General features: G+C 31.1%; 2 protein-coding genes across 7 annotated transcripts in view; one reads left to right on the top strand and one right to left on the bottom strand.

The window, feature by feature from the left end:
- The first annotated feature begins 2815 nt into the window (after nucleotides 1–2815).
- On the top strand, nucleotides 2816–13642 carry LOC106124634 (uncharacterized). Its single transcript, NM_001312158.1, is given in 3 exon segments — nucleotides 2816–3007; nucleotides 11949–12137; nucleotides 12968–13642. Coding segments are annotated over 3 exon segments (444 nt in total). The 5' UTR covers nucleotides 2816–2892; the 3' UTR covers nucleotides 13108–13642.
- Nucleotides 13643–16801: 3159 nt separating this feature from the next.
- The window catches only part of Syt7 (Synaptotagmin 7), a 202288-nt gene continuing 191939 nt past the window's right edge, over nucleotides 16802–27150 (bottom strand). For 4 of the 6 annotated variants that reach the window (XM_013320493.1, XM_013320492.1, XM_013320491.1 and 1 more), the window contains 6 exons: nucleotides 21341–21481; nucleotides 20188–20364; nucleotides 19950–20030; nucleotides 18998–19166; nucleotides 17595–17807; nucleotides 16803–17417 (listed from right to left, as the gene is read on the bottom strand). In XM_013320493.1, coding sequence (XP_013175947.1) covers nucleotides 17317–17417; nucleotides 17595–17807; nucleotides 18998–19166; nucleotides 19950–20030; nucleotides 20188–20364; nucleotides 21341–21481 — 882 coding nt within the window. In that variant the 3' untranslated portion in view covers nucleotides 16803–17316. Of the gene's footprint in view, nucleotides 17418–17594; nucleotides 17808–18997; nucleotides 19167–19949; nucleotides 20031–20187; nucleotides 20365–21340; nucleotides 21482–27150 lie in introns of all 6 variants that reach the window. The other 2 variants (XM_013320489.1, XM_013320488.1) reach the window with 1 other exon arrangement.

Raw genomic sequence — 27150 nt, 5'->3', positions numbered from 1 at the left:
TTAAGATCATACATAAAGATATATAAAAGGAAAACTTAATAGGTATCATTAGGAAGAAAATCCGACACTGTGCCGGTGTACTGGCACAACACTAACCTTACTAAAATGTCGAAGTTTATGTCCCCTCACTAATCATTCTGACACTTGACTTGGTAATGAAAGCGCGCCATTCGCGACAAAGAATTCTATCTAAAAATGTCTAAAAGTACTTAAGTTACCTAATTACTTAAGTTATGGATGTTTCCTACATGAACAAATGTATGTTTATGAATGTTTGACGTTATTACAATTAATTAAGGCGCATGCAAGCAGCATATGATAGAAAAGTCTTTATTATTTTTTTCAAATTACAAAATTGTACTTAATTTTTTTTTTATCTCACAAGGTGGCAAACGAGCTAGCGGCCACCTGAAATCGCTGAAATAGCGAAGTGAACGTTGCCCATAGACATACGCAATTGCATATGCGTTGCCTATCGAAGAGGAAAGGATGCACAGAAAAGAACTATTTTCTAATCCGGAAAGTCCACTTCCACTTACCATCCTTTCCTTAAAAAGGGTGGGAAGGGAAAGAGGACTAATTTTGGCCTCCGGGACGTACACTCATCAGACGAAACGCGGAATCGCTTCCACTTGACGCCTGTCTTCTGTGTGGTCGTGGTATTTCACAGGGCGAGCCGATCCGGGGGAAGATGTTAAAGCAGGCTCTACCACTGTTTAATTGAGTTCGATCGTAAATTTAATTGTGCGTTTCAATTATTTACGTTGAAGCCATAGTTTTGTACTTATAAGAACTGAATACTGATAGTATTTTACTATAAATCTATTTCATTCGATGTCGTAACAAAGTTCAAATGTAACTAAACTATTGAGAAGCTAGACTTACGTGCTCATAGAAAGGATTTCAACGATTCATAATACAAAGTAATTGTTTGACTAGTCGTGTACGCCTTTCTCTTTGCGAGATATCATTGTTTTTTATTTATACGTAGTGAACTATTGACCTTTCGATTATCGAATGTAGAGATTAAAATTTAAACTAAGTCATGATAAATAAATCAAAAGTCAACAGACGAACAGTAATTTACATTTGCATTATATTGCAATACTAGATATCAACTGCGTCTCCGTCCGCAATTTAGAAAAAAAACCTAATCAGTAGCCTGAGTTCTTCCAGACTATATTACGTTTGCATTGAATTGCGTATCTAACACACATGTAGGCAGAATATAGCCCACAATCTATGAATACTCAAGTAGATTTGTTTCTTTTGTGTATTAAGTGTTAATTAATTTAAAATTAAGTGTAAATTCGTGAAGTTAAAAACACACGGTACTTTAAGTCTTAGTCGGATACTTATGACTTCTAAGTAGTTTGTAAGTTAATCGTTTAGCAGTCATAACATACCTTTGACCCTTGAATATATAAAAATGGACTAGCCACATGTAATGCGGGTTGAAGTAAAGTAAATCACACATATGCACATCACGCAGACACTTATTTTTTATGTATGGATATTAATTAAAAAATCAGCAAGCAAAAGAACTTATTGTACGTTTTTATTTGATAAATCAGGATCGTGCACGCTTGACAGGTCTTGTGTCTTAAAAATCAAAGTAAAATTACACATGTGGAGCAACTCTAAACCTGAATTAGTAACAGCGTAAGTGCACTAACACGATCTAGTGTTAGGTAACTTCATATGGGTGGGTAAGATAGGAAAATACCGCTCAGTTAAGCAGTTAGTAAATTACTTAGCATTACTTACAAACATATTCAAACTGTCTAGTTAGTCAAACAAACTCAGTCTAGTTATTAAGTTGGTGATTAAACAGATTGCCGTTTTATATTATATATGTATTTATATATTTTTTTAATTATGAAAAATCACTTTAAGTTTGGTTAATATGTTACTAAGTTAGACAATACAAAATGTTGTTGTTCTTTAAAATGTCTATTTTTTTTTAACTTAAAAGTTGTTTTTTGATTTAATTAATTTTTGTCTTTCAGTCTACATATTGTATGAATGAATCGTATAAGAATAATTTTGCAATTGGTTACGACGTTACCTTTGGTTACAAATAAGCGATTATGCGCGATTGAGTTGCCTCTGACTCATCTTTTTCGATGCGATATAAAATATAATATGCAGATTTATAAAGCTAAATTCAACGTAAACATGTATCGCCGTTAGTTTAAGCACGTCCACGCCGAGGGGTCGAATCTACAATATGTTAGTGGTGATTAGGCCTTAATAAACCGCAACCCAAAGTGGACTGCTTGAAACATAATTTTAACGTTTTTAATTCAATGACGTGAAAAAGTAACGCGACGTTTTATTGTCAAAATAGCCACGTCACGATATTTTTATATAGTTACTAAGTACTTACTTAACTTATAGATTTATGACAACTCGAATGTGCAGGAAATAAAAAAAACAAATCGAGGTAAAACTTCGAGGTGATCCCGTTGCCGACTTTCGTTACCAAAAAAAAAAATTAAAAACTGCCAGAATAAAATTTTACGGTAACTAAGTAAAAAGATGAGTTAACCAACTCTTCTATAATTTGTAAACAAAATTACGTACGATGCGCCCACCGATGACTTTACCCGTTACAAAGAGAATAAAGAAAAAAACAATTTCGTAACAAAGCCAACCCTGAGACATCACAAAACATAAAAATAATACCCGACGCCTGCATACAACAGCCATCTTGTTTCCACCATTCACTCCCCGCCTGTCAGTTTGAATAAAACCCCGCGAAAATCGAATGTGGAACCCAGTCGTGTGGCGTGAACGCAACGCGGAGCTGTCACTTGAGAAAAAGCGCGCGTAACTCTCTGGTTTTTTTCTTTTTTTGGATCGGCACTCGTAAGGTGTTCGCCTGCCAAGATGAAGTACCTATTTGTTCTTGCCGTATTCGCGTTGGCTTTCGCCGCTGAAGAGGAAAAGGATGGAGAAAGGCCGAAGACTTTCAGGCGGCTGATCCCAGCTGACGTGTTAAGAGGTCAGTGTCTTATTAATTTATTTAAAAAATCACAGATTGAATTTTAATTTTAAAGAGTATTTACAAATTTTTAATACGTTTTACGCGTGTTTTCATTAAATTTACACAATTAAAAAAAGTTTGTCAAAAATTGCTGTCTAAGAATTTAACAAGACAGATATTTGATCTTTGGACAAGTTCAAGGGCGCTATCATTTTAGAATCAATCTTGTTTTATATAAAAATATGTCCACGTTTTATTTAAAAGTAAAATCAGATTCGATAATAATTTAAATATTTGAATTCTAATTCAAATGTGTTGATATGATGTGTTTGTTCATACTTAGGTAAATATTGCGTAAACAGTCGTAATAGCTCTTTCATGATATTTTAAAAATATATTTAAAAATGTTTTCCTATAAGACAATCTGAGAACTTTTCACATCTATATATGTAAAAAAAAAGTCGTGTTAGTTACACTATTTATAACTGAAGAACAGCTTTAGCGATATGGCTGAAAACTGGTGAGGAGGTAGCTTAGAGCCAGGGAACGGCGGACATAGGATACTATTTATTCATTTTTTTTTCGAATTTATGCCTTGAAGAGCTGATTTTTATTTAACTTACTAATATTATAAATGCGAATGTTTAGAAGGATGTGATGTGGATGGATGAATGAGTGTTTGAAGATATCACAAGAACAGCTAAACGGATCTCGATTCAATTTGGCATACTTATAGAACATACAAGTCTGAAAGAACTCATAGCCTACACTAATTAAGTTTTTATATATCCACGCGGACGGAGTCGCGGGCGACAGCTAGTTTTTATAAATTAAAATGTGTAATATTTTTAGTACGAGTAACATAACAATATTATATTTATATGCATTTGCAACTAAGCGATGTGAATCGCGTGCCTACGTTATAATTAAAGGAAAACTAGCCACACATCAATTACAGTTTCAATTATTTATTACTACTAAGTTAGTACTTTCTAATTTCACTATTCATAACTTAACAAAAACTATAAAAGACAAACTATTTTTTATAAATTGCAAGAAAATTACCTAAATAGTATCAAAAGTTTTGTAATTTAATTTACAGATATTTGAAGCCATTTATCTATCAAATTTGAATCATTAACATATATATTATAAGGCTCATAAATATATTCATATATTTGACTAAATTGAGTCATTTATTCAATACTTTTGCTTGATCTAGATTTGACGGCTTTTCAATATATTTCCTGTATCATTATGAATATAATATAAGAAGTGATATCATATTGTCTAGGCTATATTTTTGCAAGATACAAATATTTAATTTGTTAGAGTTTCTATATAAAACGTAGGAATATAAACTAGCGCTTTCAGGATACAGACAGTAACTTAACGAAGATTTCGTTTCGTAAAAAGGAATCATGAAAAGAGGATTTTTTTAAATACTTAATGCGTCATTATTTATATATTTTAATGTAGCATTATTTTAAAAGCCTTCGTATTACATAATCATAAACATAATAGACATAGTTTTCTCAATAAGATACTGGTTTATCAAGTTCCAGTGATCCAGATAGAAATATTTAAATGGATTGGCTAGTTTGCGTCTACATTAAAAAATACTCTACTTACATAATTTAAAACTATTAAAAATAAAGAAGTTATATTTGGTATAGAGTCGTATAATGTTTTTCATGGGTAACTTTATGTGTCATTTCTATTGGGATTTGAGGTTTAAAAGGCTATACTTCCTAAGAGTTTCGTAAGGGTTTAGTTAATCGGGCTTCATTTATTTCTAAATTAACAGTTAATGTTCATCAAATTTATAAAATTTTGTTAACAATCGTCTCTGTATATTTTCTAGTTCTCGATTACTGTCAATAAAGAACCTTGACCTTGACAATGAATTGATCAAACGATGAAGAAATATATCGCTAAACCATAAATAAAGATTTTTTTATTTAATATATGTTTGATTGGATCAAGTTAATTACATATACTTACGATATTTCTTACTTCAAATATAAAGAGAAATATATTAAGTAAATTGTATAGTAGGAACCCATAAGAAGAACAGAAGACCCTTCTAAAATTTACAAAAGCGCGGAAATTACACACAGGATACATGTCAAAATCATTACAGATAAAATATCTAATTGCATATTGAAGTAGTCAAAACGACAACCCACTGTTGCGAACCTTCCTGGCAATGTATTTATTCCAACTGCCGCTCACAAATTGCATACTCTTGCGTAAAAATTTAAAAAACAAAAGCAACATAACATAAGTGGTTATACTGTGGATTTAATGCGTTGAGGCGACTGTATGCAATTAGCCAGCAGTTCAAATCTTATCCAGATAAATAAAATAATTTTAAACGCATTATTAAATCAGCGCGATAGATTTTGAGTGAGCTCGAAACAAGGAATCACGTTATATAATAGTACAAATAATATTAAAAAAAAGATATAAATTGAAAAAAAAAACGCAAATACAGAACAAGAAGGATTTTATGTGTAAAGGATAAAAAACCTAGTTGTTTAATTAATTTATAGACAAAACTTTATATAATGCAACAGATAATATCTTGAGTCAATTTCTGAAATCAAAATCTCATTGTTTATGTATCACAGAGTATCTCTTAAGTTTTATACAATTACACGACACTAAAACACGACACAGATTATGTCACATCTTACAACATTTTACTCTTCACACATTAGTCGATGTATTTCATACTATCGAAAGTGGACGTGTTATGTTTGTTTTTAAAGTAAGTGATATGTAGATAGCTTTTAATAACTTGAAACTCGTAAACTTTCGCATATAATTCTGAAAATACTTTCATATTTATAGTGTTTACGTTACGAGTTATTAAAATATATGGTAATAGAGTTTTGTTCTAGAATTGAGAGTTGTCGTATACTTTATAATTTTTATGCATGAATCAATATGATATTTAAAATTGTTAAAATGTAATTTTATCTGAAACATTCACTTTAACTTCCTTTACTAAAATATAATTTGTATATGAATAAATAATTCATAACCCAGTTTTTATTAAATATTTTAACTTCCTATAATTCTCTTTGATTTATTGATTTTGATTTTATACATTTTAATCCAATAATTAAATAAAAAGGTTATTCCGTTTTAATACAATAATCAAATAAAAAGATTATTATGTTTTAATCCAAATAATCAATTCAAAGTTTATTTTGTATAAATTACTAGGTTTATTCTGATTAAAAAAAACACATTTAATGATCGAATAAACACATGGTTTATACGGTATATGTCAACATTATTACCGGCCAGTGCATTACACTTTGTCGCAATGTTGAAGGAAATGTCGCAACCGCTGCACCCGTTGCAACTGGCAATTCGCAATCGATTCGATAGCATCGACTAAAATGAACGTACTCGATTCGTTTACGTAATATAATGATGCGTTCGGAATCGATATTCTACACTGTATAAACTACATCGATATTACTCTCGATAAAATCGATTTAGGAATTGTCGAAATTGTTTATGATGGTTAGATAAGATTTGATTTTATGCCATTTTTTTACGTGTATAACTGGCCTTTTAACAGTTTATTATTCTTTTCTTTAAAAAAGAGTTTACTTTCTATTTAATTTTTAATCTATGTTAAGTATATTGTACAACATTATATAAAAATCTGATAAGCAGTATTCGTAAGTCTAATAAAGATGAATTATAGGAACTGTATTACAGTTTATTGATTCAAATGTAATAAAAACGTCTGAGCGAAGTATTCAATATTTATGAGAATGCAATTCGTATTCATAATTCAGCAGTTTACATGCATCGTCTTGAAAAAAAGTTTCCTTCTATAAAAATCCGTTCGCCGTTCGATTTTATAACAGGAAATTGTTTGTATCCATGTTGCATAAAACGACAGGACGTATACCCAGAGGGCAATAACTGGAAAGACCTACATTATAACTTAAAACCAGTTTAATTCAAAGGTTGAATGCATCTTTAAACCAGTTAGCACCGTTATAGTTTAAAGATGATGATCAATTATGTATTGTTTTATTTTGATACTAGATGTCGCCCGCGTCTCGGTTCGTGCGGAATTAAAAAAAATTAGCCTATGTGTTCTTCCACGCTTTGTTCTACATCTATGCTAAATTTCATCGAGATTCATTCAGCTGTTCTGGAGATATCTTAAAACCAAACATCTATCCATCTAAACATTCGCATTTAAAATATTAGGAAGATTAGTAAGAAGTTAGATTATTTTATAGCGACGAAAAATGAAGGATGCACTTGATACGACAAAAAACACATATGTTTAAAGAAAGAAATAGCCCTTAATCTTTAAAAAAATACAACAGCTTAATAATTTGATTTCACGCGTTAAATAATGTTCATATACATAGCATGAAACTGACGTAATAAAATTTATTTCCTACCCTACAATGTTTACACAATAAAATGTATAAATTAATTAATGTTGAAGGTAACTGCAATCCAAACGACTATTGTTTACTGATAACTGGCCAAGAAACTGGCCGGTTTAAATCTAAACGCCTTCATTTATTCAGATCATTTCCTGGTGGCCTTAGTACAGTAAAATTATCCTTTATACAACACGAAAGTGAGTCACGTAATAAAGCAATACAGAGTGAACGGATTAAACTTACCTGACCTTGGAACCTTCTAGAATAACACGTGGTCTAAAATGAAAGTGATTGATGTACGTGAAAACTCACACTAAATTGTCGTGCGTTCAATATTGTTGGGACACGTAATGCATCGTAGTTGTCAAGACGATGTTACTTTTCGCGCGCGATCGGAATTTAAATTTCGAATCCGATCAGTGTTGCGTAATTCGTGTTGCATTCTTTTTTTGTTATAGGTAATTGGCCAGCAACACCGATAAAATAAAAAAAAGTCTAAGATTAAAAATAAATGTGACAGTTCATTTGAGGAAATGACATTTTACGTTGACATTTATTAAGTTTATACTTTTACATCCTGATATTAATTACTTTTCTCAATGGCCTTTCAATGTTTTAAAGGTTTATTTCAACGAATATGAAAGTACTATTTTTTTCAACACAATCGCACATAGTAAAAAAAGTTCTATAAATTATATAAGTTTCGTAACTCAAATGTAAGAATCGATTCGAGATGGATGATTCAACATTGGAAAAGTAATCGATGAAAGCGAAAATATCTGAGAATAGCTTACTTTTTATTATCTGGTAACAAACCAGTTGTTTGTTTGTTCTACTTTTATTTTTGTAACAGAGTAAATAACATCTAAATCTTAAACCTTTTAGGATATTGAAAGTCGGGTGAAAGTAATGTATGTGTCATAATGTAGGCTGGTAACGAAAGTTACAGTAATCCAAAAACGGTTGACCATTCTTGTGTAGCGAAGTAATTTATAATAAGTGAACTACTGCTTAAAGCTAAATTAAATTTCTAACCGTGGGGTTTTGAGACCAAAATCCCTTTTATAATATAATATCTATGTTTTGTCAAAGATATTTTATATTAGATATTTTGGTCTCAGAAAACCACGGTAACCAATGATTTTATATGCCGCAACTATACTTCTCATAACGAATTAATTAAAATTTATTATAAATTATAAGGCATTGTCTAATTATAAAATGATATATTGAATTGGATCACGCAACTGAAAGAAAAATTACACGTAATTACTCAATTATATAACACGGCACAGAATAATTAAGTTTCTAATAAATTATTACGAGTATAAGTGTTATTACAATCAAATTATGATTGGCTACTTTATTGACAGACTAGCTGTCGCTCACGACTCTGTTGGCGTAAATTTAATAAGTAGCCTATGTGTTCTTCCAGACTATGTTCTATGTCTGTGTCAAATTTCATTGAAATGCCGTACAAAGCTGTAAAGCCGTACTGGACATTTAACTAACATCCATCCGTCTATTTAAACTTACGCATTTATAATCGTAATAAGATTTTGATATAAGCTAATGGTGTTCATTACTTATATGGAAGACTTATCGGTATATAACCCTGTAACATACGTTCTTTTCAGTAAACTAGAACGTCAAAATAGCATTAATTTAGAGTCAAGTGACCCAGTTTCGTAGAGACGTGTGCAGTGAACGAGAAGGATGCGCGTGGGTCGAATGCATAACTACTGTTACACATGTTTGTGGCAATTCTACGAATTATACGGAGCCTTGCACGAAATTTACCGAGGAATATTCCACTTCTTACAAATTAATATGTACATTTGGCTGGGAAATTTGAAATGAGTTTAATTTCATCATTTTATTTTTATTCTTCGTAAACTTTTGTTATCTCAATAAGGCTACGATAGAAGCTTACATGTACATATATGTGATCTAGGACCTAGGACAGCAGTAGCTAAAAAATCTCAAACCAAATCTAAGTGAAGGTGGGCATTAGTACATTAATCTCAATATGTAGCTAATTTGTGTTACGTCTTATTATTAAAATAACTAGCTACCACTTATCTATCATGGATATATAAAAAAAACTTATTTAGTTTAGCCCACCCATCCATCCATCCACATCACATCCATCTAAACATTCGCATTTATAATATTAGTAAGTTAAATAAAAAGCAGCTCTTCAAGGCATAAATTCGATAAAAAAATTAAATAAAATGAATAATTAGTATCCTATGCCAGTCTCCAGGCTCTAAGCTAATTCATCATATATAAATAGTGTAACTAACACGACTTTCTTATATATATATCTCCGTAGTATTTTAGCTTTTGAAAATTACATGAGATGTTAATTTAATATTATGTATCTTACTTCAGTTTGTGTTTGTTTATGCATGCACCCTAACCACGCCTTATTGAGACTTGATCTTACTTAGCCTTATTTCCTATATCGAGTAACTAGACTGCTTACATTTTTAACTATAAATCAAGAGATCATGTTTATTGATTATCATATTTTTTTTTAAGTTTTCTGTGAAATCTAATCCTTACTAATATTATAAATTCGAAAGTAACTCTGTCTGTCTGTCCTTCTTTCATGCTAAAAGTACTGAACCGAACCGAAGACGAAAATAAGTTACAATTTGTTTTATGCTTTCAACTATAAACTTTTCCATTGTTGTCCATTTCATATTAAGTAATGTCTGGTTAACTGCAGTGCATTCACCTACTGAATTTCGCAATAAAAATGAATCAGCAAGCGACTCTCTCCACATCCACGACTTTTTGCAATACATCGATAGCTCTATATAGGCATAAATATACGATATGTATGAAAACGGCAATGTAATTCAATGTTCAATGCTCTACGTCATTTTTATCATGCAGTATAAGAACATGAGTCTAAATAGTATCATTCAAGTGATTGCCAAGTCTTACATGACGGCCCTGATCTACATTCACGTCTAAAGTTTAAATGTATTTGCACATTATTATAAATTAAACCTACAATCTTAAATCTAATACACTTTAGAAGACCTAGAAACAAGATTTATACAATGTTCACGAATTATATAATATAATAATTGTTATGGAGAGTTTGGATGTGTTGAAATTTAATACATATATCTCGTCACTATCTGTTTAATTGTCATCGTCACTATTTGTTCTAATTCTGCGCAGACGAAGTCACGAGTAAAAGCTAGTTAAATTACATTAGTAAGTATAGATTATCGTAGGTTTCATCTGCCGACTGTATGAAAAAAAAACCCTCGCTATATCTGCGTTAAGAGATTGACAGACACATTAAGTTTGTTTCAAATGTATCGGCAGTGGAAACGGTTAGTGTAACTAATATGTATTCTGTATTTATGTATGTAGCTTCAGTAAAAGGGATCAAGGCTCAGAGCTTTACTTGTTTCTTGGAAACTGTACCAGCTTTAATCGTGATGTTAATAATTTTACTGCAATTTAAAGCTTGATTCTTACATCGTGTTAATGTTTCTAGGCATTTATCGTAACACATTACTGAATATTAAATTAACATAAATCAATTTATAATTCTTATTATATCGATGTTGAATTTAAACATTTAAATTCTTGATAAATCGAACTAATTTGAATGTAGGAAATTGCAATAAAATTTAGGTACTATTTAGTTCCTGTTCATCACACAATATATTTTGGCAGCTACCTCGGTCAAAGAATTAGTTTAGCTGTACAGAGGGGGAACGCTGCCAGTATCTTCGGGACCTTGCCTAAAGGGACTCCTTTTATTAAAATATTTTAGTTAATTATTCGGTTTTTTTTTTAAATTTTATTTTATATCATAGATTTAAGAGTTTATGTATTCATAGAAATAAGGATGTAAATAAATATATCTGTTTTGTTAACATTGTACTGCTTGTCTGAGATGCTTTTGGTAAAGATAAAATGAGACATAACATTGTTAATAGTATATGACAGTATGTTTTTTTAAACGAGTACCTTGTCAGTGGTGACAAAGATTACGGTTTGTAATCAGGAAGTATTGTCTTACAATTAGAAACGGTTGACAGTTACGTAACGAAGGAAGGTTTAGAAAGTTGCCTTTTACTTCACGGACCTGATATATCCAGTACCGTGTTGAACAAATAATTACACATACGCTGAATTATGTTTGCTGTTTCAAGTATCGAAGTGACTTTATGTAACAATTATATGTTAAAGTTGTAGTAAATAGTTCGTATGCTTTCCTTTTACATATGTTTCTGGAAGCAATTGGTTATAAAAGTCCGTCAGTTTTTTAGTATTTTTTTTCGACGCGTATTTCATGTGATTATTTTTAATAACTTGAACGTATTTAAAATGTCTTTGACATGCAATAATAAGGATGTTTGATTGTTTAGTTATTGATTCGTTCATAAAATAGTTGCGAGAAGATTCTTCTTCGAAAATCAGTGTTAACTGTAAAGTCTCGATAGTTTTAATACATATATTTACCAATCTAAATACCTTCATTTATCTTACAGACTTCCCTGGATTGTGCTTCGCGTCAACCCGCTGCGCGACCGTCGAGCCTGGCAACAGCTGGGACTTGGCGCCGTTCTGTGGCCGCAGCATGTGCGTCGTCAGTGAGGACACACCGCCGCGTCTTCTCGAGCTGGTCGAGGACTGCGGGCCACTGCCACTTGCCAACCCCAAGTGCAAGCTCGACACTGGTCAGTTACACAATACAAAAGTTTATAGCTTACTTGTGTTGGCACGTTGGTCAGACTGGTACTCTAGTTTCCGACGTGCCATGTCAAATGCCGAGTATTATATTTAAGAAAACCAACGGTCAATTGGTACCTTAGAAAGTCCCTGAATGTTGACTTAGTATGAGAAGAAGAGGTATTCCCTTAAATAAGCAAACATAATTATCAGCCTTTTTAAAACCAATAAGTACCTAAATACGACATTAACGCATCTAGCTAGGTTTTGTATTCACTTTACATGTCATGGAAAATTAAATTATTTCTAATTTATTTTCTTACAGTATTATTTTAGATTTGGACATCCTTTTGTTATATTATAAATTTGAAATCGAAATAAGTAATTTTATGAACAACATTATGTTCCAAACGACCTTGTAAGCAACGCCTTAATTATAATATTTCTCAGTTTTAATTTTATTTAAGATCAAGAAATAAGCATGACGTATCCATGAACGATATTGAACTTTAAGGTGACTTATGTAGAATGTTTTATATCGATATAATTCTGAATAAAATAGTAATTCTAATGCTGCATAAAAGAATTCGCTTTTAGTCCAGTTTCATTTCAAATCCGCCTACGAACTTGTTTCTAAAACATAAATGTCGCTCGTAATAGTAGAACTTCACAGTTTTAATATTTGTATTGTTACATATTGTTGTTTCAGTTTTATCAAAAAGAATGAAAGGGATGATAACATTAATTAAAACAAAGTGCAACAGCCGTGGAGTTCTTCTGTAAGATGTGACTGTGTTATAGATTTTTACTTGAATAAATATGATTTTTGTATTTACAGACAAGACAAACAAGACCGCACCTTTCCCCGGCTGCTGTCCTATCTTCACATGCGAGGATGGTGTGAAACTGGAGTACCCTGAACTCCCCACAGCCGCTCCTGAAGAGGAAAAGAAAGCGGAAGAGAAACCTAAGGCTTAAATGCAAAATATAGATTAAAAAAATTAGGCGCCAAATTATAAATAAAACAAAAGCACCTTGATGCTTTAGACAGTTCCAAATTTGAAATCAGTAAAACAATTTGACATTATCAAGGTGATATTCCTTTTATTATTAAGAATATACGATTGGTCTCAATATATCGTACACAAATCGCTGTTAATTTTATGTTCATTCTATACTCAATAACGGTATCCACTTTCTAAACGTATTGGTATTTAACACCGACGACTAACAATGGAATCACAATAGTATACCAAATTCAAAAGCCCACTTCCCATTTCCTGTCTTTTATAGCATGACAAATATCAGTCATTTCATTGTTTGAGAAGAATAAAGGTTGTTTGTTTTTTATACAAAAAGAATGTTCGGATTACGATTTTGTATGTGATTGTAGATTTTTTTTTAGAAGTTATCGGCTTTTTTACTTGAATACCGACCTATTATAAGGTAATGTTTGTGATATTGATACATGAAATAATAGAAAAACTATTCAATAAAAAATACAAAATTTCTATATATGTTTTTCATTTCAACCAACTGCTAGCAATAATCAAAAGATATAATTAACTCCATACTTTATTTGGGAATAATGAATGTCACAAATATACAATATATAATAAGATAGTCAACATTTTTATATGTCTAAAATAAAAATATATCGCTAACTAAAAGTATATATAACATATTATTAATAAAATTATAAAGATCAACATTTGAAGGCGTTACACATGAAAATACACGACTTTATATCTACATACACATTTCTACATTTTAAATGCCTTCAATCTAAAAAGTATTCAAGATTAACGCACAGAAATATCAACAATTTTAATTTAATTTTAAAAAGCAAAGAAAGCTGTTAATTATAACAATCTATAAATACATTTTATAACATCTATTCTAAACACTGATTCCTTATATGTATTTGATATTACATAATATATTTTAAAACGTTACATAACTATAAGATAAAATAAACAGCTATATTGTTAGAATCACAATTCACCTAATTTTAAACATCAACAATTACAATGTTGCACAAAATAGACATCGAACTCGATTAATAACATTTGAGCTAAATCTTTCAAAAATTAAGCTTTAAAATGGCGAGCTAACTGCGGGAATTTGTTACAGTTTTATGACAAAATAAATTTGTTATAGAAAAAAAACTTAATAAAAAAATAATATTCTGAAGGAATACATTTTATATCATAGAACAAAAAAATGTATACAAGACAAAAAATATCCACCTCTTTCTATATTACCTTCATAAAAATATATATCATTTAAGAGTGTATTTGGAAAAAAAAAACTGATATGTCTAATTGTACGTAACTATTGAAAATGAATGAATTAAATTATTAAGTAAAGAATAATATTAACTTGTGTTTCTAGAGGTAGTTAAGGGAAGAATAATCCAACGTAACAAGAAATAATGTAACGATATCAAATAATTATTTGAAAATATTCCTATTTTAAATTATTCAAACTTTCGTGAGACATTATACTAAACTGATATAACACGGCTAAACACTCACGTATATGCGTCCGGTGCCGCCACCGGACGCATATACGTGAGTGTTTAGCCGTGTTATATCAGTTTAATATTCCTATTTTATGTACATTTATAGAATAATTCCTCTCATTTTGACCTTTTCTTTTTTTTATAATTACATTTTATAACTTTAACTCTTCTACCGAGGATATGCCTTGACATATGATGTGAAAATTATATTTGAATTTAATACTAAATACGCAGTTTTACATATTTCAAAAATAATCTTCATAAAATGCATAGCAAAAATAACGAAGAAGCTTTCAAAGGGGAATACCTTTCGAATAAGTTTTTGTTAAAATACATTCTATTCTGCATAAAATCCGATAGTAAAAAATATATCAGCTTTTTAGCTATGAGGAGTTATTTTAAATTATCTATTACATCAATATGTCTAAGCGATAACTGTTTACGAACTAGATTTCATTATGGAGACTTTTAAACAGGATTGAATCAATTACGTCGATATGATTATCGCACACTTCGACAATATAATCTAAACAAGCGTCCGACTTTTACACGCTAATAAAACCTGATTCAATCTAGTTCATTATATCTACTGATGACGTAACCATTACAGTAGGATTCCACTGCTCAAATATTGATATCAAATACTATACCGCTTTCAATTTCTCAGAAAAAAAACGATAGTATTTTTGTAACAACTGACAGTAGATAACTACGGTTATAGATATTACACAGAACAAATTTTAAATACATCGATGAAATAAATGTTCAATGCTTGGTACATCTAAATCTATATTTTTACTATAATTATCTTAAGCAGTATAACCTGTTATTTTACTCAGTTTATGAATTCTTAAAATGCCATTCAAAGCTCGGATATAAATTATATTTTGGCTATTTTATTTGATAGATTTTATATTGTTCAATATTCAACAATTCGCAACTAATCCATTTGAACATCGACCTATCACCTACGACAACAAGCTAACCAGTAGGTATACCTATAAAATATACTACATATATCTAAAAAACTTTTATAAACGTATATAATTTTGAAATATGGATCATTTAATCCTCAATGTCAACATCAAAACTAATTTTATGGTATTTTTACTAAGCTTAATAACATGTAACAATAAGCATTTGATTAATATAATGTGATCGTTTTCATGTTTATGAGTAATATACAACACCGTTATTATCGTTTCCATTTTGTATTTCACACTCTTAAAATTGACCAACCTCATACTTGCTCTTCCTACTTTTATGATTAATTTTTCATACATATACAATTTTACAATTTCCAAAATAAAAATTGAATGTTATCAGATTTATTCTAAATTTTAGATACGGTTTTGAGCAATTTTTGAAACTAAATTGCTAAATAGAATACGATTTTGAATTTTCAAATGCATTAATATAAAATAATTCAAATTTAAATATTTAAAATGTTAACTTCTACATTCTTTGTGCGATGTGAACTCGACTTTTTTTCATAATTTTACTACGATTTAACAATAATATTCTAATTTTATATCTCTAACAATTTTAATAATATTAACATTGATTTTTCAACTTTTAATAAAACGTCAATATTTTTTACAGTGAAATAGAAAGAAGCTTCTCTTAACTCTATGATAAATAAATAGAAAATTACTTATATGAAAAACAATTACATTGAACTGCCAAAGTACTTTTATTGAAACATAGTGTTGTCTCCGTTTTCTCAAAGAGAATAAAAGAGACAACAAATTATTCTACAAGTTTATTCGTCTGTGAAATCGATAGTAGTAGTACAGAACGCACATGACTCAATATTATTTCCTTAAGTCAGATATAGAATTTCCAAAATTTGTAATTTTTTATTTATTTACTTCCAGACTAAGAGAACCTTAGAAAGATAGATGTTTTCATTCAGACAAGAGAATGTAGTTACGAGCAAGTAGGAACGACATTTCATTCATTTTATTTCCTTTTTTAAATTTTATTGAGAAGTATTTATGTTCTTAGAACATTGAAGTTGTAAATTAAAAAAAAATGGTGTTGAAAAATATACAGATCAGTTTTAAATATTAGTGAAATATCGTTTTTTTCTCGATGAAGAGTATGTCTGTGCCTTTCAATAAATCTGAATTGAACATAAAATTAACTTAAAAAAAATTAGCTGTAGTCGAATCATTTCAGAAAATAAGAAACCTAAAAGTCGAATAAATAAATTAGAACAAATTATGTAGGATTTCAGAAGAGATTTAGAAAGAAGTTTATTACGAGAAGAAAAATGTAATTTCTGTAATGTAAATAAATAAATTAAAAACCATAAATAAAGGAGATAATTGTGTTTTGTAGTTGCAGTGTAAAGAAAATGTCGAAGTCATGAAGGTAACGAAAGAAATTGTGCACAGCGTTACCGTGAGTTTTCACTGCTGAAACACGTACAAAAATATTTTGCCATCATCCTCATTCTCTTTGAGAAAATAGAAATAGCAATGTATTTTGTACAGGTGTTTCGGTATTGAAAATCTACGGTTAGAAACCACAAAGTGACTGAAGAAGATATTTTTTTCCGAGGCGTTTTAGATTTTTTTGTTAACCATTCAGTCTTATGACGTTTTGTATCAACTTTCTCCGGTATAAAATTTATTTATTTTTATGTTTCAACAATGCATTTACTCAGGCTTGAGGCGATGCCACTGCACGATGGTCTGCCGCGGTTTTGTGATCATATCCTGCCAATGTTTCGTCTCCGTGGCGCCGGAACCATTCTTCCCTGAAATTAAGAACAAATTACATTTAAAGTGATAATAATGTTTGGATGGATTCTTTCCAACAAACTTAAAAACTACTGACTCTATTTAAAAAAATTCTTCCACGTCAGTCAGCATTGTTGTTTTACTTATCTTATGGTTTATTAGTCTAGTTAGATAATATCCAAATATAACTTTACCGGCCAAGAGTATTCTTCCAATCAGTTCATTACGCCCGATGTTATCAAAGTCCATAACTTGGACGTCGAGGGAGCACTCCCTGATCTTCTCCCACGGCACGTTGAACGAGAAGGAGTCGTTGAAGACGGGGTTCAAAGTGCATTTGAAGATCGCAGTCTTACGCTTCTCTATGCGTTTATCACCGAATTGCAACCAAACTTTGACGTACGGATCTGGAAAATAAGTTAATAGATTTTAAGGATCAATATAAGCAAATTTTAAAAGTCAATACTGACTGACTATACCCCTATAATATTCCGAGTAAGAATACGAAAAAAATGATCTAAAAGCCAAAATTTCGTCCCTTGCTATTGTAGAACATAGAATATTGAATACATATAATAGAATACATTAAGGTACCAAATTCTGGCTTTTGTTTAAAATAAAATAACTAAAATAAACTAGTTTACTATATTACAAAAAATCTATTCTCATATGAAAATAAGATTCGTTAATAAACCTTAATGTACTTCACCTCGGTTTAATAATTAAAGTGAAGGATTTTCGACATTTTAATAATACATTAATCTATAGCTTAATAGACTTGAGTATTACTAAAGAGGTTTACAATTAAGCAATCCCAGATTGATTTTTATCAGTCAATGTCTTTGTGGGCATTTTATTAATTTATAAGCTTTCCGAATCCCAGGACAGTTAACGAAGCAATTTATAATTAATTGAAGATCAAGTAACATGATACCGATTTTCTCAATTTTCATCTCTATTTAAGTATTCCTTTAAAATATTATCCGAAAAACCATTCATCATGACATAGATATGACTTCAAGAAAAAGAACGAAACCATGCCTCATTATTTTCATCTGTTGTTAATATTTTTAACTCAAAATATTCAAGTTTCATAGCTTTACAAAATTTATATCGAGTAATAAAATAAGCAAGACGTTGTAATAAATTTCGTAAAAATCTTTTTGTTATAGATGTTCCTTTTCGACTAGCCCTAAAAAGCGAAGAGCAATAACTCAAATAGTCCAGTTTCCGTCCGGACTGCCTTAATTGAGAGTGCCGCTTTGAGATGGTATCTTGATTTATGTACTATAGAAAGTGATCGCTGTGAAAATAAATTAGGAGTAAAATCTTAAAACATCTGAGCCTCATTATTAAAACTCCTAGATTATCTTAATTCGTTTTGTAAGAATTTGCTTTCCTCTACTGCTCATAGATTTAGTTTCGTTTAAGTGGGAGTGTCAAAAACTTAATTTATATGTCATACTTAAAAATGAATGATCACCTCTTTGTTCTTGTACCACTTATGTATGGTCGGAGCATCATGTTTCCGTCCTCCATATCAATCTATCTACCGTCGTTTCAGTCGTCACATTTAAAATACTTCATCGTATATTACCTGATTTTCCATTAATGTCCTTGGCTTTAAGGTTCCTTGCCTTAAGCAACGTGAGCGTGAGCACGCTGTTGCTGGGGTGATAGCAGAGTGACGTCAGTAGCTCCCCGCACTTGTCCTTGGCGGGGGGCTTCAGTGCTTTCCAGAACGATGGTTTCTCACTGAAATCCACCTGTTGTAGAAAGTAAATATAGACATATAGTAAATTTATAATCATATACAAATTTGGAAAATGAGAGTAGTAAAAAAGTGATAATATTCGAAAGAAACGGAAAAAGGATGCTGAAAAAGGTCAACCGTGGTAAGCCATATTTAGCAAGCCTTAACAAGGACAAAATTTTATAGAACATATAATATTACTGAGATGAAAATTAAATTTACCTACTTCTTAGTTTAATTTTATGGTTCATGACGTAAACACGAAGTTAAACAAACATAATTGTAGAGATAGTAATAAAATCCAAACATTACGCAGAATAAATTTCACGGGGCTCTACTAAATAACAAAGTAACGAATTCCCTTTTAGACCCTACTTCTAATTTTGCCAAGTTATTTTCCAGTTGATTTCAAACTTTACGATTCCATGAAGTGATATTTCTAAATTAATGTTGGTGAAGACTTTGACTTCATATGCTGATTGTGGAGAACAAATAAAAAGTAAAATTTATCTTTACCGAACGCAGAAAATATAAAATATTTCTTCATACGTTTTAACGGAGTCTAGGTTCAGTAACAGACTTTACCTAAAAAGTCAATGAGATCTTTTGTTTAGTATCACATGAGTGCATGGTCAAGGATTTGACGAGGATTTTTCCATAAATCATGCAATTTGGAGAAGTAAGGCAAGGAACGTTCACTCGAAGTTGCAGGTTAAAGACGTAGGAAGAAGATGACGATGATGATCTTATAGGCGTAGGAATTATATTACAACTAATGTTTATGGTAAGAGTTGACCTGGCAGAGTGGTAAGAAGACCTCTCCAATGGAGTCATCTCTGGAGAAGCGATCGTAGTCAAACACGTGCAGGTGTAGTACCTGGAAAAGTAAAAATATTTCAAAACAGAAAACACGGTTGAAACAACGACACATTATTATAAAAAAACTCTCTTGCTGTAGATAGAAGACCTATTTAAAGGTAAATATCTTTTTGGGTGAATTTAAATTTACTTTTAATAGGTTTTGGTTTTTATACCCGGCTTTGCAGTTTCTGTATGGGGAAACCCTCGAAGTAGAAGGTCTCGTTCCAGCGCGGGTTCAGTGTCCGCCGCTTTATCTTCGTCTCCAGCCGGTGCTTCTTGTCTGGCAGCAAGGTTACCCGCACGTACGGATCTGAGGTGCCGCTCAGGTCCTTTGCAGGCAGCTCTTTGCCCTATTAGTATGGATGTTAGAAAATATAGATCTGTAAACTAAACTTTAAATTCTAATTACAAATACGCGTAAGAGAAGTGGTAGTCTTCCTACATGAAGTTCTGGTGGGATGGTCAATTTTATAATCCATTAAGTGTGACTTAATAAACTTGCTATGACTGACGTACGGAAGGGACTACCGGTGAGTTTATTGTGCCCAGATTCTGAAAGATTCATTAATTTTAATTTACGATTAATCTCTAGTTAATCCTTGCTTACGTAATTTTAAGTTAATATGACACTGATTAATCTTAGCACTAAAATTAAAGTATAAGGAAAATCAAAAGTCTGTCAGTCTTTAAGATACCAGGATTCAGTCTTTTTGTACACAATAACTCAATGTCATGTGGTACGCAAGTAGTATATGAATTAAATGCAATTCTCGTTCACGATGCTCAATTATTTTATTTGCCTTTGTAATTACCACGATGTTCAAGTAACAAGTAAGATTTGCTTAACGTTTAGCGCACAAATGTAACTTGCGTCGATGTAGAGATCACACGTTGTTCGCCCGTCATATCATTTAGTTCTTTTATCCTGTTTAAATGGTTAATGATTAATAGGATATATTTTTAAATAAGAAAGCAATCAAAGAATTGAGGCCTCCCTGGAACATTGCATTAAATTATATTTAAAATGGTAATTCAAATCATAACGTTATTTATGTACTGCACCTTTAATGCCCTTCTCAATTCTATTGTTACATTCTTAAGAATCGTGATTTGCATATATCTTCTTTACCTCTATCCTTGTTCTTGTCTTCCTATTTCTGTGGTTCTAGAGACAAGGCACGTTGGCACTGACTGTTGTGAACTATATCGTGCGGACGACTAACGCCTCGTAACCTTAATAGGATAGATTTGAGCCTCTTTGCGATGTGCAATTGCTGACGGTTACTGGCTCATTTGCCTTTTAATATGAAGAGAATATATCATTACCTGTATGATCTTCAATATCAGAGTTGTGTTCTGGAAATCGTATTCGAGGGAGAAATGGATCTGCCCGACGTTCTCTGACGGCTCCGAGTTATCGATGTACATGTCCACCAGCGAGATGGAACGGTTCTGCAGGAACGCCATCTGTCAGTCCACAGTGGAAACACTTTAAAGTGATGTCACAATGGACTGCTACGTTTGTTGCTCATCGTAATTGTGCATCAATCGTTCAATTTGTAAGGATCGTTTATCTTATTGTTATTAATATGAAAGAGAATTGGCTATTTGTTTACAAAGCTATAACTTCTTATGAAGAAGGAAATCAATGTGATCAGAAGTCTGAAGTCAACTAATTCGATTTGAGGTACATTGGTTGACTAATCACGCCTAATTCAGGGCAGCGAAGTTTCGATCCCTGGTTGGGGACGTAAACGAGCTGACAACGAACTGAATAGAATTGGTCTAAACCGGTAGTGTTCAATAGTTTTTGATGATTTAGCATTGTTTAATATTTGAACATAAAATTACTATAATTTCCTATATTGACATCGAAATATTTCAAACGATTGATGCATAATAACAAACAATATAATAAAAGCGCCTACAATTTATTATCTAACTTTGTATAATAAATATGTGGTGATGTAAATATGTCATATTTATATTACATATTATAAATAAAAACTAAAGTTATCTTAAAACTATGTTAAGTTATGCTTAATAATTTTCACACTTTGATTAATATTTCTATAAATTTTTTAAGTTGTTACTAATTTTAGTAGTGCAGTTTACGTAGTAGCACAGATATAAAAAGTGCCAAACACAACATTGTAATTTCAAATCGTGATCGGTGTTATAACAAATTTAATTTATTCTTTTGTTTTTTCTATTTCAATTTTAGCAAAAACCTTACCACTAAGTAAACTGTTTCAAAATATTAATCAAATGTTTGTCATTAACTAATAAAAAAACAAAATATTTTTCATTAAAGGAAAAAATTTATTGCCACGATTTATTTCCAAACCGTGTTAAAATTTATAAATTTCAATGTGCTTATCACTCTTGGTGTATAAAAATAAGGCGATTTATTAAATCAAATTAATAATTCAGTTTGACGTAAGCAAATAAAATAATATTTGACCTTATTGTAGGTTAATAAGAAGACAGGCGTCAAGTGGAAGCAAATCCGCGTTTCGTGTGATGAGCGTGCGTCCCGGAGGCCTCATTTAGTCCTCTTACCTTTCCTACCCCTTTTTTATACAGAAAGGATGGGAAGTGGACTTTCCGGATGAGTGGATGCATGGAAAGGGAAAATATTTTCTTTCTGTGCATCCTCTTCTCCGTCGATTAAAGGCAGGCAACGCATATGCAATTGCATATGTCTATGGGCAACGGTCACTTCGCTATTTCAGCGATTTCATGGGACCGCTCGCTCGTTTTCTGCCTTATGATATAAGAAAAAGGTAATAAAAATACGGACAAAACCTACCAAAAACCTAAAGAAATTATATTTAATAATTCATATTTACATAGTAAATGTTAAAAAAACTATAGCTCGTTGCTTAAATTCCTAAATTATCTAAAAAGCCTTTTATAGTATCAAGGCTTGGCTATTAATTAAAATGAAGACCGTTTATTTTTCTTAATTTATTTTCTTAGTTCAAAAGTGACACTCTTCATGAAAAGTAAGTATAAAAAATTGGTAAAGTACAATAAATGTAGAGAAAAAAAACAATAGAGTGGCACTTTGTGAATAACTTAATAATGGTTAAGTTTAGTAAGGAGTGCTCTACTTATCTATATTTATTGTGTATTAATTTAAGTTCTACGTCTACGTAATACCAAAAAATCACTATTTAAAAAGTATTGTTTATTTTTTTTTGCTCTTTCCGATGATGACATAGAGCTAGATTATAATAAATTTATTTTTTACAAGCTATTATACAATATTTAATTAATACCTGAATGAAGTATATAAGTAGTATATAGATAAATAATATAAGCAAACTTAGCTGGAATCAAGCTTATTATCCAAAGCATTCGCAACTTTATGTAATGAAGAAGAAAAATAATTAAGTGCGAAATAGCGTAAAGCCTTTGTCTATTTAAATAATTTTCCTCTAGTTTTTCCTTATACAACCTCTTCTACCTACCATTTTTGAAGGAGAAAGCATGGAAAGAGAATCCATAATTTAGAACAGTCCATCAAAATAAAAAAAAGAGAACAAAATACACAGATAGATTAAAACATCTATAAAATTACTAAACTACGATAAACACATATCAATTTTCTACACTAACACAGTTTTTTAACGCAAAAAATTTTTAAAGAGATAAAAAAATAACTTTATTTTTTTTATAAATTTGAGAACACAGCTCAACGTATAAGTGGGATCTGGTTTTGTATTTGATATTGGTCGCACGTCAATATTGTGTACGTCGTGAGAACTTAATTTATCATGTATGCATATCCCATCATAATCCACTTCAAATATATACTATTTGTGGAGGATTTGCTCTTGTGAATTATTAACAATTATCACTTTATGTATACATAAAATTGAAACAGATATTTTTTGAAGTTAAACGAGACTTCGAAAGAGTTTAAAAACAGTTCTTTTTTAAACATACTAAAATTTTTTGTCGTTTCCACACTTGCTACAATATTTTATACGTCATAAGTAAAATTAAATTAAAAAGTATGCAATTTAAAAAAAAAAAATTAAAGTAGAACTATAAAAGAACTATAAGTTATATTTTGTAGTCAACAAAACTTGAGAAAATAGCACCGTATTTTAGAATTTTCAGTTATAATAAACATTTTTAAAGTAAGAAAATAAATGATTAAAAAGCAATTTAGATATTTCAGGTATCGAATAAAATGACGAATAGATTTTTATATACGAAGCCAGCAAATTATTCTGGCATGGTTGATTCTGACCCGTGTGAGCGGGATGACGATAAATAATTCAAGAGCGGCGCCAATAAACGTTTGTCTGGAAAAATACTTTTCTCGCGAACCTTGGGCTTGTTGAAATATGTGGTGAAACTAATACGTAAATGTATGAACGGTTTCTTTTACTTGCGATATAAACGTCGGTCGATAAAAGGTAAAGAAGTCCAGGGTAGGTCAACAATTGAATCTTAGTGAAAGTAATTCGGGACTCTAACATTTTGGTTGTTGATAATGAATGTGTAATTAGGTTTCATGTATTAAATTTATTTATTTACATCCTTATTTCTATGAATACATAAACTCTTAAATCTATGATATAAAATAAAATTAAAAAAAAAACCGAATAATTAACTAAAATATATTAATAACAGGAGTCCCTTTAGGCAAGGTCCCGAAGATACTGGCAGCGTTCCCCCTCTGTACAGCTAAACTAATTCTTTGACCGAGGTAGCTGCCAGCTCTTCGGTCCCCTGTGATGTCGATTAATTTTTTTTTCATGTTGAATATTGGGTTTGTGGCTAAATGAAAAAAAAAAACCTTAATAAGTAGCCATGTCTTTTTCCAGACTATATTCTACACCTATGCCAAATTTCAGCGAGATCCGTTCAGTCCTTCCGGAGATACCTTCAAACAAACATCTATCCAAACATTCGCATTTATAATATTAGTAAGATTTACTTTTAAAACTAACGCCTACACTAACGTTTCTTTTCTCGAGTCATTAATTTGAAAGTTTTCATGTAACCGCCAGTTTCCACTGGGAAAACACATGTACGGCAGAAACATTATTACCTCATATTCTCATTGAAAAATAAAGAACAGCAAATACCAAAAATTGTTTTACATTGAATTTTACATAGTATCTATAATATTTTAGGTCACATATGACTTACGTTGAAATGATATATTAATATCATACATATTAATGTAATCTGTATCCTAAAATAACTCGTGTTAAGCTAAAACCGTCGAATATTGAATAATTCATACATAACACTCCGACCTCTGGGCGCATGTCATTTATGAATAGAGCAAGCATCCTACGACTAACAAAGCTTTAATGTTTATTACTGTCCGGACGTTAAACCGACCGTTGTAATTTTGGCGTGTGAATTGTTGATTAGTTTGCAAAAACTTTATATAATCCTTTTGACCTAAATCAGACATAGATAAAGCAACATCGGTATTTAAACAAAGTATAAAGTATTCTATATATTTAAAATACGAAAAATAAACGTTGTAGTGTAGTAGTTTTTACACAGAAGTTAGTTTGCTGCAAAACATTTTATTAAGTTCGACGATTGACCATAATATGGTAGACATCTGCAAAACTAGAGGGACTGCAGATGTAATGTCTTCATTTTTATTAAAAAAATATTGAGTTTTGTACTTTTAAAGTCATTGTTAGAAAATGTTGTCATTGATAATTATTAGACGTATCTCATTTTAATCGGATGTAGTAAATTGGTTCGTTAAACAAGTCGAACGCCTAACGTATTCTTGCTGCAAAAGTACGATCGTGACTTGGGATCGAATCGTATCATAATGTGGCAGGCGCTCTCGATTATATTTCTGCTAAAGTTACGTTGTTTTGACCGGATTCTTTATTAAATAAACAACTTTATTATAGTACAAGTAGAAATGCTAAATCATTATTCTACAATCAACATTTTAAGGTAACAGATTTTATAAATCTTATGTACCACTTTATTCGAGATTTTTTGACAATTCACACTTTTTTCATAAATTTAAATGATGTAAATCTAACTTTCCAAGTGATGCAGCCAAACAGTTTTGTATATGTATGTACATCTTATATGCTGTGATTGATGTTCCACGTTAACCCGAAACAATGAAAGGGCAGGATCACGTAGACTTTGTTATAAATAATTCATTGACTGACTTGCAGCGGAACTCCTTCACAAAAAAAAATTGCTTTACGTAGTTTGGCGTTACAAAAGTCTGATTTAATTAAACTGTTTCAAATAAGGAAACACACTGTTGTGCTTCTTATTGGTTGAAGAATTAGCAAAAAAAGGTTGAGCAGATTTTGAGTTTATTTGAGGCAAAGTAGACACACAGACAGACAGGCGTGAGCAAGCAATTCCGCGTTTCGCTTGATGAGTGTGCGTCCCGGAGGCCTAATTTAGTCCTCTTTCCCTTCCCACCCTTTTTCTTATAAGGAAAGAATGGGAAGTGGAAGTGGACATTCCGGTTGAGAGGACGCATGGAAAGGGAAAATGTTTTCTTTCAGTGTATCCTCTCCTCCGTCGATTAAAGGTAGGCAACGCATTTGCAATTGCGTATGTTTATGGGCAACGGTCACTTCGCTATTTCAGCGATTTCAAGTGGCCGCTCGCTGTTTGCCACCTTATGATATAAAAAAAAGTTCAATTGTTTTCTCTGCACAATATGTTAGTACAGATTTAAGAAAAACTCACAATATAACTTAATATAGAGGAATAGATATAACCTACAGCCCAATTAGGAGAATAAAAGTTTGGTGTAAAAGGCATAAGGAGGCTTTTTTATGTACAGATAAATTCCTTTAGAGTTGTTATGAATAACAAAAATTACATTTAGAAAATCGACTCTCAGTTAGTAGTCAGCCTTGTATGAAACATCTATAGGATGTAACTGTATGGTTAGAGAATTGAATAAAACTTTTATAGGGTCCGACCCTTGTACAAATGAGAGTAATGAAAAGCGAAGTCATGCATGAAATTAATAAAATCATAAGGGAACATTTCGACAGGTCGCAAAGCTTGCTGAAATTTTAATGACAATTTTATTAAGTGCCAGTGTCATGTCATTCAAGGGTCGATAACATATTCAATTTAATAAAACAAAATGTTTC

Source organism: Papilio xuthus, unplaced genomic scaffold (assembly GCF_000836235.2).
Source record: "Papilio xuthus unplaced genomic scaffold, Pxut_1.1 DF825946.1, whole genome shotgun sequence".
NCBI lineage: Eukaryota > Metazoa > Arthropoda > Insecta > Lepidoptera > Papilionidae > Papilio > Papilio xuthus.
The sequence above is the reverse complement of the archived record's forward strand: the minus strand, read 5'-3'. Positions and strand labels throughout refer to the sequence as shown.